The sequence below is a fragment of the Amblyraja radiata genome, chromosome 19 (assembly GCF_010909765.2).
Source record: "Amblyraja radiata isolate CabotCenter1 chromosome 19, sAmbRad1.1.pri, whole genome shotgun sequence".
Taxonomy (NCBI): domain Eukaryota; kingdom Metazoa; phylum Chordata; class Chondrichthyes; order Rajiformes; family Rajidae; genus Amblyraja; species Amblyraja radiata.
In genome coordinates this window covers 3929182-3949826 of record NC_045974.1, presented here as the reverse complement: position 1 = coordinate 3949826, position 20645 = coordinate 3929182, and the positions used below count along the sequence as shown (strand labels likewise).

General features: G+C 47.4%; 1 protein-coding gene across 1 annotated transcript in view; it reads left to right on the top strand.

Moving 5' to 3' along the window:
- The window catches only part of agk (acylglycerol kinase), a 49885-nt gene extending 31684 nt beyond the window's left edge, over positions 1-18201 (top strand). Inside the window, exons 10-16 of the mRNA XM_033037484.1 lie at positions 812-891; positions 1945-2002; positions 5239-5386; positions 6620-6717; positions 7866-7936; positions 13423-13507; positions 16998-18201. Coding sequence (XP_032893375.1) covers positions 812-891; positions 1945-2002; positions 5239-5386; positions 6620-6717; positions 7866-7936; positions 13423-13507; positions 16998-17141 — 684 coding nt within the window. The 3' untranslated portion in view covers positions 17142-18201. The remainder of the gene's footprint in view (positions 1-811; positions 892-1944; positions 2003-5238; positions 5387-6619; positions 6718-7865; positions 7937-13422; positions 13508-16997) is intronic.
- Positions 18202-20645: the final 2444 nt, after the last annotated feature.

The following is a 20645-nucleotide window of genomic DNA, read 5'->3' as shown; positions in this document are numbered from 1 at the left end:
TGAGAGGTCGCCGAAATGTTCAACATATTTCAGCAACGACCAGAAAGACGCTACGACTCTTTGGAGACCTCTCACGGACATGCAGACGACCCCTGGCGACATGTCGCGGGTGATCTCTCACGTCCATAGGAGAACTCTCACGACCATACAGCCTGTAGACAATAGACAATAGGTGCAGGAGTAGGCTATTCGGCCCTTCGAGCCAGCACCACCATTCAATGTGATCATGGCTGATCATCCCCAATCAGTACCCCGTTCCTGCCTTCTCCCCATATCCCCTGACTCCGCTATCTTTAAGTGCCCTATCTAGCTCTCTCTTGAAAACATCCAGAAAACCTGCCTCCACCACCCTCTGAGGCAGAGAATTCCACAGACTCACCACTCTCCGTGAGAAAAAGTGTTTCCTCGTCTCCGTTCTAAATGGCTTATTCCTTATTCTTAAACTGTGGACTCCCCCAACATCGGGAACATGTTTCCTGCCTCTAGCGTGTCCAAGCCCTTTACAATCTTATATGTTTCAATGAGATATCCTCTCATCCTTCTAAACTCCAGCGTATACTGTATGGTCGTGAGAGGTCTCCAAAGAGACATAGCGTCTTTCTGGTCGCCGCTGAAGTTTGAACATGTTGAAAATTTCGGCGACCTCTCACAGGTGCCGGCAGTTGCCTGTAATGGTCGCGTAAGTGGGACAGGCCCTTTAAAGACTGAAGTATTATTGATGACAAGAGCATGCTTTTGTGGATGCATTAAACTGTGGTGAACTCCTGTTCAATGTAGCTTCTAAATGTGATTTCTCCCAATGTGCTTCCAGGGTGATAAAGATCGTCCGGTGTTTGCAGTGACTGGGTTGCGGTGGGGAGCGTACAGGGATGCTGCAGCCAAACTCCCCAAGTAAGAGACTTGCTCATAAGTCAGTGGAGAAGCCCAGCCAGGGCAATGAATGATTCATCTGTATCTCATTTGTAAAATTACATGTCAGACTGTGCAATGCTTTATTCCTTAAATTCCAGGGTGATGAGGACAATTACTATTTCTGTCCACAATCAGGTTTGACTAATGATGTGCCTCACTGTTTGACCACTGATGGGCAAGACATTGCTATTGAGGGAGTGCAGCACAGGTTTACAAGGTTAATCCCCGGGATGGCGGGACTGTCATATGCTGAGAAAATGGAGCGGCTGGGCTTGTACACTCTGGAATTTATAAGGATGAGAGGAGATCTTATTGAAACATATAAGATTATTAAGAGTTTGGACACACTGGAGGCAGGAAACATGTTCCTGATGTTGGGGAAGTCCAGAACCAGGGGCCACAGTTTAAGAATAAGGGATAAGCCATTTAGATCGGAGATGAGGAAACAATTCTTCACACAGAGAGTTGTGAATCTGTGGAATTCTCTGCCTCAGAGGGCGGTGGAGGCCGGTTCTCTGGATGCTTTCAAGAGAGAGCTAGATAGGGCTCTTAAAGATAGCTGAGTCATGGGATATGGGGAGAAGACAGGAACGGGGTACTGATTGTGGATGATCAGCCATAATCACATTGAATGTAAGGGCCAAATGGCCTCCTCCTGCACCTATTGTCTATTGTCTCTCTGTGTGAAAAAAAAAATTCTCATCTCGGTCCTAAAAGACTTCCCCCTTACCCTCACCCTGTGACCCCTTGTTCTGGACTTATCCAACATCGGGAACAATCTTCCTGCATCTAGCCTGTCCAACCCCTTAAGAATTTTGTAAGTTTCTAACATATAACAAGACCACAGCTTACATTATCAAAATATTGTTTTGGTCGGGAAGCCCAGGATTGTGCAAGACACAATATAAATATGTGTGTGGCCTTAATGCTGTTTACTATAGTCTGGCTCCTAATGTACTGCCCAGTATTTGTGTTCAATAATAAATGTTGTTAATGCATTCACTGCGTTCTTTCCATTTTATCCCACTGCAGATATTGGTATCTTGGGCCCCTCAAGGACAAGGCTTGTCATCTGATCAGTATAATTCAAGTGAGTGCGTGATTTTTAACCTTCCCGTTTTTTGAGCTGAGATTAGGGTCGATGCAATGTGTTTAAGAAGGAACTGCAGATGCTGGAAAATCGAAGGTAGACAAAAGTGCTGGAGAAACTCAGCGGGTGCAGCAGCATCTATGGAGCGAAGGAAATAGGCAACGTTTCGGGCCGAAACCCTGAAGGAAATAGGCAACGTTTCGGACCGAAACCCGGAAGGGTTTCGGCCCGAAATGTTGCCTATTTCCTTCGCTCCATAGATGCTGCTGCACCCGCTGAGTTTAGAAACATAGAAACATAGAAAATAGGTGCAGGAGTAGGCCATTTGGCTCTTCGAACCTGCACCGCCATTCGATATGATCATGACTGATCATCCAACTCGGTATCCCATCCCTGCCTTCTCTCCATACCCCCTGATCAATTTAGCCACAAGGGCCACATCTAACTCCCTCTTAAATATAGCCAATGAACTGGCCTCAACTACCTTCTGTGGCAGAGAATTCCACAGATTCACCACTCTGTGTAAAAAATTATTTTCTTATCTCGGTCCTAAAAGACTTCCCTCTTATCCTTAAACTGTGACCCCTAGTTTTTTTCGGCGGCTTGCCGGCACCCGTCATAGTCGCGGCAGGTCTCCGAAAATGTTCAACATGTTGAAAATCCAGAGATAACCTGTTGAAAATTTTCGGCGTTCAAGAAGGAACTGCAGATGCTGGAAAATCGAAGGTAGACAAAAGTGCTGGAGAAACTCAGCGGGTACGGCAGCATCTATGGAGCGAAGGAAATAGGTAACGTTTCGTGCCGAAACCCTTCCGGGTTTCGGCCCGAAACGTTGCCTATTTCCTTCCGGGTTTCGGCCCGAAACGTTGCCTATTTCCTTCAGGGTTTCGGTCCGAACGTTGCCTATTTCCTTCGCTCCATAGATGCTGCCACACCCGCTGAGTTTCTCCAGCAATTTTGTCTACCTTCGAAAATCTTCGGCGACCTGCTGCGACCATGGCGGGTGCCGGCAAGTCGCCGAAAAAAATTGCGTAAGTGGGACAGGCCCTTTAAGGTCTATTTTACTTTTCCAAGGGGCGATATTGATGCTACTGGATAAGTCGACTAACATTGTAATGAAAAGGACCTAGATCAAGTGGATCAAGGATGGAATGTTAAGCCATTAACCACTTTAGGTTCGATCTCAATGAATCATTTATAGAAGAGCTAACAAGATGTTTGCACAAAGGACGGAATGTTAAGCAATTAACTGCGTCTCTGGTTTGATCTCAATTAATCAGTTACAGAGGAGCTAACAAAATGTTCGCAAGTAATAACTCTGATTGTACATTTTAATATTATAAATCGGCAGGGCAGCACCGTGGTAGAGCTGCTGCCATACCGCGCCAGAGATCCTGACCTTGGGTGCTGTCTGTGTGGAGTTTGCACGCTCTCCCTGTGACCCCGTGGGTTCCTTCCGGATGCTCCGGTTTCCTATCCACGTCCCGAAAGACACACAGGTTAAATGGCCCCTCTGTAAATTGTTCCCCCACACAGTGTGGAGGGAGTGGATGAGAAACGCAGATGGGATAACGATAAACGTAAAGTGGATGGGATCACGTGGAACTAGCGCGAACAGGCGATCGATGGCCGGGCGTGGACCCGCGGTCAGGATCGAACCCGGGTCTGTAAGGTCTATAAGGCAGCAAACCTACCGCTGCGCCACTGTGCCGTCTTTGCATCCCCTATCCTGAATGTGCAAGAAAGAACTGCAGATGCTGGTAAAATCGAAGGTGCTGCCTCACCCGCTGAGTTACTCCAGCATTTTGTGTCTACCTCCCTTATTCTGAAACTCATTCTGCCTTCTCACTAGACAATAGACAATAGGTGCAGGAGTAGGCCACTCGGCCCTTTAGTGCCAGCACATGTATTCATGGCTGATCATCCCCAATCTGTACCCCGTCCCTGCCTTCTCCCCATGTCCCGTAACTCCGCTATTTTTAAGAGCCCTATCTAGCTCTCTCTTGAAAGCATCCAGAGAACCTGCCTCCACTGCCCTCTGAGGCAGAGAATTCCACAGACTCACCACTCTCTTTGTGAGAAAAAGTGTTTCCTCGTCTCCGTTCTAAATGACTTATCCTTAAACTGTGGCCCCTGGTTCTGGACTCCCCCAACATCGGAAACATGTTTCCTGCCTTTAGTGTGTCCAAACCCTTAATAATCTTATATGTTTCAATAAGATATCCTCTCATCCTTCTTTGTACAAGGCCAGGTGCTCCATTCTCTCAGCATACGACAGTCCCGCCATCCCGGGAATTAACCTTGTAAACCTACGCTGCACTCCCTCAATAGCAAGAATGTCCTCCCTCAAAATTAGGGGACCAAAACTGCACACAATACTCCAGGTGTGGTCTCACTAGGGCTCTGTACAACTGCAGAAGGACCTCTTTGCTCCTATATTCGATTCCTCTTGTTATAAAGGCCTCTTCTCGAGACCACCTGAATTCCTCCAACACAATCTGTTGTCTATTCCTCATTTCCTTTGCCCCATCACTGACCGGCAACTTTTAAGACATCGCGATCCTACTCTCTGGAAGCGCCAGCCCATTTTGCCTCCGCCTTCTCCCCGAGGAACCTGATAACAACTCAGCCTGACCATCCCGTGTCCAAATGACCCCTCCCTAGGCTTGGAATCAGTTTCTCCACCATTGAGAAGTGCTTTGGGGGTAATGCATTATTCAATTTAACACCGTTTATTTAGTTTAGTTTATGACAATAGACAATAGGTGCAGGAGTAGGCCATTCGGCCCTTCGAGTCAGTGCCGCCATTCAATGTGATCATGGCTGGTCATCCCCAGTACCCCGTTCCTGCCTTCTCCCCATATCCCCTGACTCCGCTATTTTTAAGAGAGAGCGCGCGGAAAGAGACCCTTCCACCCACCGACTCCGCGCCGACCATTGATCCCCGCACACTAGCACTATGCCACACACACTAGGGAGAATTTACAATTTGTACTAAAGCCAATTAACCTACAAACCTGCACATCTTTGGCGTGTGTGTGGAAACTGGAGCAAATCCACGCCGGTCACTGGGAGAACGTGCAAACTCCGCACTGACAGCACCCAAAGTCTGGATCGAACGTTTCGTATTTCAACTGCATTTCAGGTTTGACACTGCAGTGCTATAATGGCATTCAGCCTGAGCAGGGGTATAGATGTTATTAACAGCGTGCTATGTGTCTGTTTTTGCTGTCCAGACTTGGCCACCCACTCGCCAGGCCTCCATCGCATACCTGGGCCCCACTGAGATACCACCGACACAATCCCACGAGAATCTGTCACGGCCCAGCCTGTGGCGACGGATACTCAGACGACTGGAGCTGTACTGGGCAACTCCCAAAGAGGGTGAGGTGCTTGAGTCTTCAAACGTTTCCTTCTTTTGGTACCAACAATTACAGCGTGGCTGCGCAGCTACCCAGTTGTGCACTTGAAATGAATTAGCTGTTCTCTCTCTCGCTCTCGCTCTCTTTTTCCCCTCTCTTTCCCGTGCTCTCCCATTAGTGAGAAAGGTTAAAAATAAAAATAGAAACAAGGATCAAACTAATTCTTTAGCAGCAGCTTACCTAACATGACATGTTTAAATCGTTAAAATGTTTTAAGGTTTTTTTATGAACACTGTCAAACAAAATTTAACACGGAAGCTGAGAAGAAGGTGAACCAGTTCTGATTGTAGACACAAAATGCTGGAGTAATTCAGCGGGACAGGCCTTCTTGACCCGAGCCGTTGCCCATTCCTTCTCTCCAGAGATGCTGCCTGTCCCGCTGAGTTACTCTGTAGGATCTACTGAATCCCACGACAGGGAGCAAAGAACAAAGGACACGTGACTGAGTCGGACATCTAGTGTCTCGTTTATTGCACAAGCCCCTTTTACCTACAGTCTCACCAATCATAACCCCTGTGCATACAAGGCCAATTAGTGCGTCTAGCCATGGAGTTGTTATTGAGCTCTCGTGGCTGGGCCTTCGCGTGAGGCTGCTGGCGAGTGGCCAGCGGTGACGGTCTGTGCGCAACACCAACGCAGGCGTGAAGGCGCCACAACTCCACCATTTTGTGTCTCATCTTCAGTGTAAACCTGCATCTGCAGTTCCTTCCTACGGCTCTGACCTTCCTTCCATCGAGGGGATCTATCGCAGTCGCTGCCTCAAAAAGGCTGGCAGTATCGTCAAGGACCCACACCATCCTGGCCACACACTCATCTCCCCACTACCTTCAGGTAGAAGGTACAGGAGCCTGAAGACTGCAACGACCAGGTTCAAGAATAGCTACTTCCCCACAGCCATCAGGCTATTAAACTTGGCTCGGACAAAACTCTGAACATTAATAGCCCATTATCTGTTATTTGCACTTTATCAGTTTATTTATTCATGTGTGTGTATATTTATATAATGGTATATGGACACACTGATCTGTTTTGTAGTCAATACCTACTATGTTCTGTTGTGCTGAAGCAAAGCAAGAATTTCATTGTCCTATCAGGGACACATGACAATAAACTCACTTGAATCTTGAATCTAGTTCTGCTTGTTGTTGAGAGGTGGTTGTTGGAGGAGACTCTGACTTTGTTCTTGTGGCCGCAGTGAGCGTGGAGCCGGTGGAGCCATTGGTGTGGGAGGAGGTGGAGAAGCCCACCGCGGAGGTGACCATCAGCACCCTCAACAAACATGTCCATCTCAAGGTGAGGGCATTGTCGGGGACGGGAGCAACCGCTCGCGGTCAAACCCCACGAACCACACGTTATTATTGATAGGGGACGATCAGCCATGATCACAATGAATGGCGGTGCTGGCTCGAAGAGCCGAATGGCCTCCTCCTGCACCTATTTTCTATGTTTCTATGTCTCTATGAAAGTGTATGTGTTGTTTAATTTAGAGATACAGAGCGGAAACAGGCCCTTCGGCCCACTGAATCTGCGCCGACCAGCGATCCCCCGTACACCAGCTCTGTTATACGCACTAGAGACAATTTACAATGTTTATCGAAGCCAATTAACCTACAAACCTGTACGTATAAGATTGTTAAGGAGAATTAAGGCTTGTACACTCTGGAGTTTAGAAGGATGAGAGGATATCTCATTGAAATATATAAGATTATTAAGGGTTTGGACATGCTGGAGGCAGGAAATGTGTTCCCGATGTTGGGGGGGAGTCCAGAACCAGGGGGCACACACAGTTTAAGAATAAGGAGTAAGCCATTTAGAACGGAGACGAGGAAACACTTTTTCTCACAGAGTGGTGAGTCTGTGGAATTCTCTGCATCAGAGGGCGGTGGAGGCAGGTTCTCTGGATGCTTTCAAGAGAGAGCGAGATAGGGCTCTTAAAAATAGCGGAGTCAGGTGATATGGGGAGAAGGCAGGAACGGGGTACTGATTGGGGATGATCAGCCATGATCACATTGAACGGCCAAATGGCCTACTCCTGCACCTATTGTCTATTGTATTTGGAGTGGTGGGAGGAATCCGGAGCACCCGGAGAAAACTCACTCGGTAACGGGGAGAACGTAAAAACTCCATACAGACAGCGTGCTGTCTGTATGGAGTTTTCACGTTCTCCCTGTTACCGAGTGAGTTTTCTCCGGGTGCTCCGGATTCCTCCCAGGATGGAACCCGGGTCTCTGGCGCTGTACGGCAGCAACTCCAGCACTGCGCCTCTGTGCCGCCCATGAGTTGTCTGTGTGTGATTGGGGAATGATTGTGCCAAAAGCATTTATTCCCGATAATACATGTACACTGAGCAGTGCATTCCAGCCGCACTCTACCACACCCACAACATGCATGGAGATTTTAACAGTGACATCGTGAGTAAGACGTATTGCTTTGTTCTGCAGCGCACTGAAGATGCCATGAACATCTGTATTGAGCCAGACCCTGTCAGCAAGAGGCAGTTTGTCACCATGGGGTGAGTGTTGTTGTGTTCTGCTTTATCTGTGTTCCCGTTCGCAGCTCAGCTTGTGGAAGATCTGCCTTGAAAAGGGCTGTTGCACTCAGACAGCTGACCAGGTTCATTTTCTTGCTATTGAGGGAGTGCAGCGTAGGTTCACAAGGTTAATTCCCGGGATGGCGGGACTGTCATATCCTGAGAGAATGGAGCAGCTGGGCTTGTACACTCTGGAGTTTGGAAGGATGAGAGGGCATCGCATTGAAACATATAAGATTGTTAAGGGTTTGGACACGCTAGAGGCAGGAAACATGTTCCTGATGTTGGGAGAGTCCAGAACCAGGGACTCCGCCAACATCGGGTACATGTTTCCTGCCTCTAGCGTGTCCAAACCCTTAATAATCTTATATGTTTCAATAAGTAAGTAAGTAAGTAAGTTTATTGGCCAAGTATTCACATACAAGGAATTTGCCTTGGTGCTCCGCCCACAAGTAACAACATGACATACAGTGACAGTTATGAATGACTCAGAAAACACTAATTAATGATAAAACACCATTGATCAAGCATGTGAACCAACAAAATACCGGATCCCCTTTCAGTCTTCTAAACTCCAGAGTACACAAGCCCAGCCACTCCATTCCCTCAGCATTTGACAGTCCTGCATATTTTTACAACATATTGGTATTGTTTTTTTGTAATTATTAAATGAAATGCTTACTTGCAGCAGCAGCAGCACAGGTTGTAAACGCAGCGCTCATGCGGCTTTTACACGGGGCGACTTGACGCAAGAGTTAACCAGAGTTCAACATCGTGGGAACCTCGTGCGATAACAGTGCGGCATTCGTGGACCACCGTGGACCACCGTAGCGCTAACGGCAGGTCATCGTGTAACTTGGTCACTCGGGAGAAAATTCAAGAAAATTGGAATTTCTCCAAGAGTGACTTGTACACTTGTGGTTGAGTATTGCAACATTATATGAACGTAGTGGCCAGTGCGATATCCGTGCGATATCCGTAATAACTCTTGCGGGTACCGTGGGAACTCCTGCGAACGGTGAACCCGGAAGCTGGACAGAGGGGACAGAAGGTGATTACAAATTATCTTCAGTGGGATTGAATTTAAAAAATAAATAAAAATAAAGATTTACATCCGCATATGGACATCAACTTATTCATGAGTTATGTTAATGAGATTCAAGAAAATAACTATAATCTTTAAAAGGGACTTTAAAAGGGACTTTACTGAAAGGTTACGCATTTTTATGGTCCGTGAGATATTTTTCACATGTACTTCTTTGAGAGATACAGGTCGGAGTCCTCGGGTCCAGGGGTCCGGAACGCTACCAATCAATGTTGTGCAGAGACCCGTGTAAGGAGTGAACTGCACATGCTGGTTTAAACCGAAGACAGACACAAAAAGCTGGAGTAACTCAGCGAGTCAAGCAGCATCTCTGGAGAAAAAAAGCTGATGTTTCGGGACGAGACACATCTTCAGACTCAATTCCGATTAGGATGTCTGAAGAAGGGCTCCGATTCGAATCGTCACCTATTCTTTTTCTCCAGAGATGATGCCTGACCCGCTGACTTACTCCAGCTTTTTATGCTTTTCTTCCCAGATCTGACTTACCTGCTGAGTTACACCAACATTTTGTGTCCTTCTGTGCATATTAACCAGCATTAACCAGCGTCTGCAGTTCCTTTAGACATTACATAACTTCAGATTTTAGAGATATAGCGCGTGGGAACTCCTGCGAACGGTAAACCCGGAAGCTGGACAGAGGGGACAGAGGGTGACTAAAAAAGGTGGTCTCAAAAGGACACATGGGAACATGTGTCCTTCGAGGACGTCCCACCTAATTGTCATTGTTGGATAATCTTTTTAACAGGAACAATTGCAGAGATGGCTCCCAGAAAATCTCAAAGGAAGGGGGTAAAGCTGGTCAGAGATGTTTTTGCCATGCAGGAGAATGAGGAGGAGACGCAGCAAGAGAGACAGGTGGAGAGGCAACAGGAGATGCCACAGATAACACTGCCTGTGGGCTCCTTGGAGCAGGGAGAGGGTGAGCAAGGTTCGGCAGCCTGGCCAGCTGTTCGACCTTTAGACTTTCGCTTACCGCCGACACCTCCAGCCCTCCTTCTCATGGCCGATCATCGGTTCATGAGTTGGATGGGGTGCCGAATATTCTCCGGTGCCCGGGCCAAAACTCCTCAGCTGGCCCACCGGCTCGGTCAACGAATTGCCGTCGGCAAATTTGTCCCTTATTTTGACCCTTTGACCCTTATTTAGGAGTGAGAAAGTTGTCAACCCTAGTTGGCGTGGGCAAGTTGGGCCGAAGGGCTTGCTTCCGTGCCCAATTACTTCATGACTTTGCACAAATATGGTTAGAATTCTCAATTAATGCAGATAACTGTCTTGCTCTTCCGACCCCTGTGCATGCCTGGCACGCTTGCCAGATGTGGGCTTGGCGTGCAAGCGGCTGAGCAAATAGGGACCCATCTAGCAAGCCAGAAGGAGCTCAGAGGGTGGGTGATCCACCGAAAGGGTCACGTGGGGAGAAGGGGGGGGCGGTTGATTGACAGCGGAGGCGACCATTCGCAGGCAGGCGGCGACGACGTCACAAAGGGAGGGGTCGGGGAGGGAGCGGGCGGGCCAATGGGAGCGGGCGAGGTGGGCGGGACCATGCCCCCTTTGTTACTGTAGCGAGATGGAGGAGCCGTGGGCGCGGGGGCAGCAGCAGCAGCGGCGCCGCGGCAACAACAACAACAACAACAACAGCAGCAGCAGCAGCAGCGGCAGCAGCGGCAGGAGATGCCTCTGGTTGCACTGCTTGTGCTGCTGCGCCCTGCTCTTCCTCCTTGTGACTCTGCAGGTCAGGCACTTTCTTGCTGCTCTGTCCCATTTGGAGACAGAGGCCCTATTGCCACCTCCCTACCCCCCTAGTCTGATCGGAGCAGATCACGGTGCAGGGATGGATCATCTGCGAGGCAGCAGTAAACACCCTCTCTGTAAAAGGTCATGTCCTTCCTTCACATCGTTTTTGCATTCACGTCCACGTTTTTAATGCAAGCTCCGAGTAAACTTGCACATTCCTGCCAATGGGTCTCTGCCCATATACTGCCAATGAACTTGCATTTACGTGGCGCCTTTCACCACCTTGGAAGATCATAAAGTGCAATTCGGCCAGTAAGTTAGGTTTGAAGCATTACAAATCAAAGCAAGTACTGGAATCACAGCATCTGTGGTTACTACTGGATAGATTAATAAAGGCACTCCCGTTATAAAAGTAAAACGAATTCACGAATTGAAAAGTTGACTGGTAAATGTGTGCACATGTAAGATTTTTATATGCATATGTGCAAGCTTCGTCTTTATGAATAGCGCCTGGGATAAACCATAGTTTAGACATTTAAATGATCGCCATACAAAAGTTATTAATTTATAAAAACTATTTTCCTCCATTTAAAAGTTTCCCATTCATTTAAAATCCAGTTGCAAACATTTTGATGGCTACGTTGCAATTTACTTTCTTGCCATAATACAGAAGACATTTGAGCCGATTCAACCAAGGGAGGATATATATAGTGTGTGAAAAAAAAAGTTACATCATTTGTGTCACGTGTAGTTCACGATGTTCATTCAAGATTTAACGCGACAGCTCGGGAAACGGCCAAGTAACTCGCACGAATAACATAAATGCCGAGTACCGTGGGAACTCTTTATCTACTGCCGTTATATCGTGCGAGACTCGTGCTGGACCACGACCTCTTCACTCTGGTGACATCTTGCGTCAACTCGCCCCGTGAAAAGGCCCTTTCAGTAGATGATATAATAACCCAAACAAAAAAAAATACATTTCATTAAAAAAAACCCAATATAGTGCAAAAACAAAACAAAGTCCCTAGTGCAAGCTCGGTAGTTTGTTGTTCAGGGTTTAGTTGGAGTTTGTAGTGTTCAAGAGCCTGAAGGTTGTTGAGAAGAAGCTGTTTCTGAACCTGGAGGTCACGGTTTTCAGGCTCCTGTACTTTCTTCCCGAAAATAGGTGCAGGAGGAGGCCATTCGGCCCTTCGAGCCAGCACCGCCATTCATTGTGATCATGGCTGATCGTCCCCAATCAATAACCCGTGCCTGCCTTCTCCCCATATCCCTTGACTCCACTAGCCCCTGGAGCTCTATCTAACTCTCTCTTAAATCCATCCAGTGATTTGGCCTCCACTGCCCTCTGTGGCAGGGAATTCCACAAATTCACAACTCTCTGGGTGAAAACGTTTTTTTCTCACCTCAGTCTTAAATGGCCTCCCCTTTATTCTAAGACTGTGTGTGGCCCCTGGTTCTGGACTCGCCCCAACATTGGGAACATATTTCCTGCATGGAGTGAGATGAGAGTGTGGAGAGAAGGCAGGTACGGGATACTGAGTTGGATGATCAGCCATGATCATATTGAATGGCGGTGCAGGCTCGAAGGGCCGAATGGCCTACTCCTGCACCTAATTTCTATGTTTCTATGTTTCTATGATTGTTGGTGTGGGTCCACGATGATGCTGGCAGCCTTGTTGTGACAGTGCCTTTGATGGTGGGGAGGTCAGTACCAGTGATGTACTGGGCAGCGTTCCCCACTTCTTGTAATGTTCGAGTGGCTGAAGCAGGCCGCGATGCCACCAGTCAATATGCTCTCTACTGTACTCCTGTAGAAGCTCAAGAGAATCGTCATCAACATGATAATAATAATATAATAATAATATCTTTCAATGTCGTTGCACGTAGGGGCAACGAGATTTGATATGCGGCTTCCATCCGATAGTCATATCTTAAACAACTAATAAAATGTAGATTTAGATACCCCGAGATTTTTATTTTTTTAAAAGGACAGTAAAACAGTCTAGAGTGCAAATATGTCTGTGCCGGGTCGATGTGCGTGAATATAGTTCATGGGGGTGGGGGTGGGGGTGGGGGGGACACTCAGCAGGGCCCGTTCAGAGCAGCGATAGCTCTGGGGATGAAGCTGTTCCTGAGTCTGGAGGTGCGTATCGAATCTGCTAATCTTGCAAGGAAGTAGATACAAGCCTGAAGATTGATAACGGCCCCACCCATGTCGTTCGATTCATTCCCTGTGCGTCCAGAAACAACAAAGTAGCACTCAGTGATACAAGGTACACAAAAAAGCTGGAGAAGCTTAGCGGGTGCAGCAGCATCTATGGAGCGAAGGAAAAAGGCAACGTTTCGGGCCGAAACCCAGAAGGGTTTCGGCCCGAAACGTTGCCTTTTTCCTTCAGGGTTTCGGTCCGAAACGTTGCCTATTTCCTTCAGGGTTTCGGTCCGAAACGTTGCCTATTTCCTTCAGGGTTTCGGTCCGAAACGTTGCCTATTTCCTTCGCTCCATAAGATGCTGCTGCACCCGCTGAGTTTCTCCAGCCTTTTTGTGTACCTTCCATTTTCCAGCATCTGCAGTTCCTCCTTAAACACTCTGTGATACAAGTTGCTCATTTCTTCCTTGATCCATTAACAGGAGCCAGAAGTTGACTGACCCGTTCTCATGCCCTGAAGGTAGCCACATCCTCCAGGCCAGTCTCTGCAAATTACACCTCCCAGAGGTAAGTAAGGCTCTGCTTCCATTGCCTGTACATTACAAAGATTGAGGAAGAGTCACGGCTTTCTTCTGTAAACAGTGTGAGGGGTTCCCGCCGTTAGTACTTGTGAATTTGCCGTCAAAATCTGGCTAGTTGGTCCAGGTTTTCTCCCGGGTTACGAAAGCCTGACTTGTGGCGGCAGTGGCCCGGTGGCGCAGCGGTAGAGTTGCTGCCTTACAGCGCTTGCAGCTCCAGAGATCCGGGCTCCATCCCGACTACGGGCGCTGTCTGTACAGTTTGTACGTTCTCCCCGTGACCTGCGTGGGTTTTCTCCCAGATCTTTTGTATTCCTCCCACAGTCCAAAGACGTACAGGTTTGTAAGTAAATTGGTTTGGAATAAGTGTAAATTGTCCCTAGTGTGTGTGTGTGTGTGTGTAGGATAGTGTTAATGTGCGGGGATCGCAGGTCGGTGCAGACCTGATGGGCCGAAGGGCCTGTTTCTGTGCTGTATCTCGTACAGCTCAGGGTTACGGCAACTAGCAGGATGGATTTGCTCGAGGCTGCGGGGCTGGAGGTATCGCCTGCCGTTTGTGACAAGACTATTGCACCTTGCATGGAAATCTGAATGGTAGCGTTAAACAGCCCGTTTTACCCACACCCTGTCCATAGTTCTTATTTAAATGCATTGCTGGGTTACAAACAATTCTCAGGAGCAAGTAGCGTTTAGAGTATTGTGTTCAGTTTAGGGCACCGGGTTATAGGAAAGAAGTTGTCAAGCTGGAAAGGGCGCAGAGAAGATTTACGAGGCTGTCGCCAGGACCAGAGAGCCTAAGCTATAGGGAGAGGTTGAGCAGGCTAGGACTCTATTCCTTGGAGCACAGGAGGATGTGGGATGATCTTATAGAGGTGTACAGAATCATGAGAGGAATAGATCGGGTAGAAGTGAAGAGTCTCTTGCCCAGAGTAGTGAATCAAGAACCAGGTGACATAGATTTAAGGTGAGGGGGAAAAGATTTAATAGGAACCTGAGGGGCTCCTATTAAAGGGTGGGGCGTGAATGGAATAAGCTGCCAGAGGAGGTGGTTGAGGCAGGGGCTATTGCAACATTTAAGAAACATTAAGACAGGTACATGGATAGGATGGGTTTAGAAGAATAGACACTAGGTGCAGGAGTAGGCCATTCGGCCCTTCGAGCCAGCACCGCCATTCAATGTGATCATGGCTGATCATCCCCAATCAGTACCCCGTTCCTGCCTTCTCCCCATATCCCCTGACTCCGCTATTTTTAAGAGCCCTATCTAGCTCTCTCTTGAAAGCATCCAGAGAACCTGCCTCCACCGCCCTCTGAGGTAGAGAATTCCACAGACACCACTCTCTGCGAGAAAAAGTGTTTCCCCGTCTCCATTCTAAATGGCTTACTCCTTATTCTTAAACTGTGGCCCCTGGTTCTGGTCTCCCCCAACATCGGGAACATGTTTCCTGCCTCTAGCGTGTCCAAAACCTTTACAATCTTATATGTTACAATGAGATACCCTCTCATCCTTCTGAACTCCACAGAGTGTACAAGCCCAGCCGCTCCATTCTCTCAGCCTATGACAGTCCTGCCATCCCGGGAATTAACCTTGTAAACCTACGCTGCACTCCCTCAATAACAAGAATGTCCTTGCTATTAACATTGGGCCAAACACAGGCAGGTGGGACTAGTGTAGATGGGGCAGGTTGGGCCGAGGGGCCTGTTTCCGTGCTGTCAGACACTCAGACTCCAAGTAACCTGCTGGGGGTCTTGTAAGCTGCATTATCAAAAGCGTTAAAGTCCATCGCTCGCTGCACACTAGAATACAAGCGGGGGAAATCCTGCCCAGTAATAACTCAAGGCAGCTGAGTACAAACTCTGCGCCCTTTTGGCTTTTAACATTCCACCGAGATTTGGCTGCCGGCACTTGGGCTAAATTTACACTGGCTGTCTTAATTCTGGCTGTCACAGGTCAGATAGTAGAAGGTAGACAAAAATGCTGGAGAAACTCAGCGGGTGCAGCAGCATCTATGGAGCGAAGGGAATAGGCAACGTTTCGGGCCGAAACCCTGAAGGAAATAGGCAACGTTTCGGGCCGAAACCCGGAAGGAAATAGGCAACGTTTCGGGCCGAAACCCTGAAGGAAATAGGCAACGTTTCGGGCCGAAACCCTTCCGGGTTTCGGCCCAAAACGTTGCCTATTTCCTTCGCTTTATAGATGCTGCTGCACCCGCTGAGTTTCTCCAGCATTTTTGTCTACCTTCGATTTTCCAGCACATGCTGTTCCTTCTTAAAAACTCAGAGATTTGAATGCCATTTCCTAAAGAGGAACAGCATTAAGAAGGGGAACAGAATGCCTTCACGATGAGTTTGTCAATTGGATTGATCATTTGTGAGCGACCACTATATACATTGTGCTGTTATGTGGTGGAAAACATTGGCTAGTTTCCCTCAATCTTCCAGTTACTTTTACGGGCGACTGTCCCACTTGCGCGGTTTTTTCGGGCGACTGCCGGCACCCCGGTCGTAGGTCGTTGCAGGTTTGCCGAAATTTTCAACATGTTGAAAATCCAGCGGCGACCAGAAAGACCCTTCGACTCTTTGGGTGACTGAGGAGACGACTCACGGCCGTACAGGCGACATGTGAAGCCTGTATGAGAATGAGAAAATCATTTTTTACAGAGAGAGTGGTGAATCTGTGGAATTCTCTGCCACAGAAAGGAGTTGAGGCCAGTTATATTTAAGAGAGAGTCATATGTGGCCCTTGTGGCTAAAGGGATCAGGGGGTATGGAGAGACGGCAGGTACAGGATACTGAGTTGGATGATCAGCCATGATCATATCGAATAGCGGTGCAGGCTCGAAGGGTCGAATGGCCTCCTCCTGCACCTGTTCTCTATGTTTCTATGGTGCAGCAGCATCTATGGAGCGAAGGAAATAGGCAACGTTTCGGGCCGAAACCCAGAAGGGTTTCGGCCCGAAACGTTACCTATTTCCTTCAGGGTTTCGGCCCGAAACGTTACCTATTTCCTTCAGGGTTTCGGCCTGAAATGTTGCCTATTTCCTTCGCTACATTTCCTTCGCTATATTTAAGAAGGTAGTTGAGGCCAGTTCATTGGCTATATTTAAGAGGGAGTTAGATGTGGCCCTTGTGGCTAAAGGGATCAGGGGGTATGGAGGGAAGGCAGGTACAGGATACTGAGTTGGATGATCAGCCATGATCATATTGAATGGCGGTGCAGGCTCGAAGGGCCGAATGGCCTCTATTCCTGCACCTATTTTCTATGTTTCTACGGTCGTGAGTAGTCGCCCAAAGAGTCGTACCTTGTTCTGGTCGCCGCTGGATTTTCAACATGTTGAAAATTTTCGGCAACCTCCAACGACCAGCAGTCACCGAAAAAGTTGCGTAAGTGTGACAGGGCCCGTTACGAAAGAAACATTTCCACTCTGAACAGTTGTGCTATTATTTCTGCTCCTCTCCCTCTCTCTCCTTTTCCTCAGGGAACTGAAGGGTTCTTCAGCATCGATAACGAAGACCACGAAGCCGTCTCCGTCGACGTGAAACTGCTTCCCAGAAAACTCCGATTTTTCTGCGATTCCAACAAAAACCAGCTCCAATTAGGAGAGTCTGGTAAACCACCCTGACAACTTTGTACCCTGACGAAACCCGCTTCATGTTCAAGATCCACTTTTCCATTCCTGGATTCACAAAGCAAGATAAAGCTGGTAGTAAAAGACAAGGATTAAAATAAAAAGAGAGATGTGTTTACCATCACTATGACGCCATCCCATGACCAACGCCGCCCATTAACTCTTTTTCCACTGGACGTTATTTGTCTGGAGGTCTCCTCGATAAGATCGGACAGTGTTCTTAACACCATGACTGCCATTCCATCCCCGGAAACATGAAGATCTCCAGCCTATCCGGTTGGAAAACCAAACAGATGCTGGGATTTGAGATCCATAACTCAGATTGATCAGTGGTGCGATGCTGTACAAGGAGGCCGTGTATTTACAGCGACCTCCTCCTCCTCACAAAACCCCTCTGCTGCAATATCCATGCACAACATGAGTTTCCATTTTATATCGCAGCCACACAACATCCTGACACACACTTTGTAATCTAGAACGAAGCTTTTTGAAAAGCAGTCACTGTCGCTTCTGCAGAACAAATGAGTATGAGTTTGTATATTAACGATCCAAAATCAATCACGTGATCAATGAGCACTCTGTCGGTTTTGGTGGTTCGGCCCTGTCTGGCTGAGGCTAGACAGAGATGGGCAAGAGGCCATTCTAGATCTTTGACCTCCCGAGCAAGGGACGCAGCTCACTTAGCACAAAGAAAGTTCACGTGAATCAAACAAGAATGACACATTGTGGTGATGTCACATGTATAAATTCATATGTGTAGGAAGGAACAACAGATGGTGGTTTACCCTGAAGGGAGATACAAAGTGCTGGAGTAACTCAGCGGGACAGGCAGCATCTCTGGAGAGAAGGAGTGGGTGATGTTGACATCACTCCTTCCTTCCCTCCATGTATAAATTAATCTCTGCAGTTAAACCTCCAGTGTTACAAGAGCAACGCATGGGTTTAAAATGTAACATGGGTCATTTTATCTGTGGCATCGTATTATTGATAGTGGTTTAAATGCTTTGCAGCTGATTATTTGTCACAATAAATAAACTGATTTATTAATGTGTGAGAATCTCTTTCTGTACAGACTTGCTCGACCGATCTGCATGTTTGTTAGGGAGTATTTGTGATCGGGTGACACTGGAAACTCAGGTGAAACCGTGCCTCTGGATCTATCTCCAGGCAAGAATCCTTTGCCAAATCCTACAAGCTTGGACAAGAAGCTTCAGTTGAGGCTGGCCGATAAAATCAGAGAAATGTCACCTTTCTAGTTTTCTCTCTGACTCATCCTGTGAGCGAGTTCCTTAATGTGTGTGTTTAAAGGTGTGTCGATACAGGTAAACGCTAAACCCAGTGACCTGCTTGCTGCATGAACTCTCTCTGACTGATACGGAGAAGATATGGAAACAAAGAGCTTTGTCTTAGTAGCATCTTCCTGCTAATTTTTTGTCAGGAAAACGCCAAATTCATTGCTGAGAAATATATTGTTAGCTGTTTAACATTAGACGTTCCAGAAACAATCATAGAACAGGCCCTTCGGCCCACAATGTCCGTGCTCAACATGATACCATAGTAAATGAATCTCTTGTGCCAGCACGTGATCTATAGCCCTCCATATTCATGTGCCTATCTAAAGGCCTCTTAAACACCACTCCCGTATAAACCCCCACCCCTGGCAACTCCATCCAGACACCCACCACTCCTCTGTGTGTAAAATCTGCCCTGCATATCCCCTTTAAACCTTCCCCCCCCTCTACGCCCTCTAGTCTTTGGCATTACCCCACCCTGACGAAAAGGTTCTGACAGTTCTCCCCATCTATGCCTCTCCTATAAACATTTGACTATATTCGTGAAGAGACCAGAGATCCCCCCCCCCCCCCCTTTCCCAGGGAGTATTTTTGGTATTTCATCTACAGTCGACGTAACCACCGATGTGACCCGTTCACAAGTTTGTGCTTCTCATTAATGTGAGGTTATCCATTTTGGTGGCAAAAACAGGAAAGCAGACTATTATCTAAATGGTGGCCGACTAGGAAAAGGGGAGATGCAGCGAGACCTGGGTGTCATGGTACACCAGTCATTGAAAGTGGGCATGCAGGTGCAGCAGGCAGTGAAGAAAGCGAATGGTATGTTAGCTTTCATAGCAAAAGGATTTGAGTATAGGAGCAGGGAGGTTCTACTGCAGTTGTACAGGGTCTTGGTGAGACCACACCTGGAGTATTGCGTACAGTTTTGGTCTCCAAATCTGAGGAAGGACATTATTGCCATAGAGGGAGTGCAGAGAAGGTTCACCAGACTGATTCCTGGGATGTCAGGACTGTCTTATGAAGAAAGACTGGATAGACTTGGTTTATACTCTCTAGAATTTAGGAGATTGAGAGGGGATCTTATAGAAACTTACAAAATTCTTAAGGGGTTGGACAGGCTAGATGCAGGAAGATTGCTCCCGATGTTGGGGAAGTCCAGGACAAGGGGTCACAGCTTAAGGATAAGGGGGAAATCCTTTAAAACCGAGATGAGAAGAACTTTTTTCACACAGAGAGTGGTGAATCTCTGGAACTCCCTGCCACAGAGGGTAGTCGAGGCCAGTTCATTGGCTATATTTAAGAGGGAGTTAGATGTGGCCCTTGTGGCTAAGGGGATCAGGGGGTATGGAGAGAAGGCAGGTACGGGATACTGAGTTGGATGATCAGCCATGATCATATTGAATGGCGGTGCAGGCTCGAAGGGCCGAATGGCCTCTACTCCTGCACCTAGTTTCTATGTTTCTATGTTTCATTACTCATAGCAGCCACAAAGGCGAGTGCTGTACACAGAAAGACCAGAGGTACGCGCGCACTCCTTGAACGCTGCTTTAAAATGTGGACAAGAGGATGTACAATTTCATTGAAAATAGATCTTCAATTCTTACGCTTTTTAAAAAATGTCTTTATTGATCATCCATACCCCCAAAAAAATTACTCTGACAAATACAAACAACAGATTTTGATTAATTAGGTCATTTAAATAAATAGAATTTTCCTTAAGTTACGCGGACTTGTAGCACGGCACTCTCCAAGAACAAGAGAGGGTGTCTCTGAATGTCAGTCAGGATGGGGCCATTTTGTGTTCAATGTGCACCTGAATCACATTGCCGCTGAAAAACAAAGTATTCTTCTTGTTGCTCCGTGGGGCAATGTGCTGTGTGTGGGCCTGCGTGCGTGTGTGTGTTCACAATGTATTAATCATTTAGCTTGTACTCCAGGTGTGAACTACACCTGCAGCATCCAAAACGAGCTGGGGGCCCTTGTTTGTCCTGTTGTCTCGGCCTAACATCAATGCACCAAGCAAGCAGCTGTGCCAGTGGAAATCATCCAAGCAAAAAATACTAGAAGGTATGCTTTGTCAAGGTGTTTTAAATCGAGGCTTATTATAGTCAATCCAAAAGTCTGTAAACCTGTACCCAAGAATGGTGTTTAAGAAGGAACTGCAGATGCTGGTAAAATCGAAGGTAGACAAAAAATGCTGGAAAAA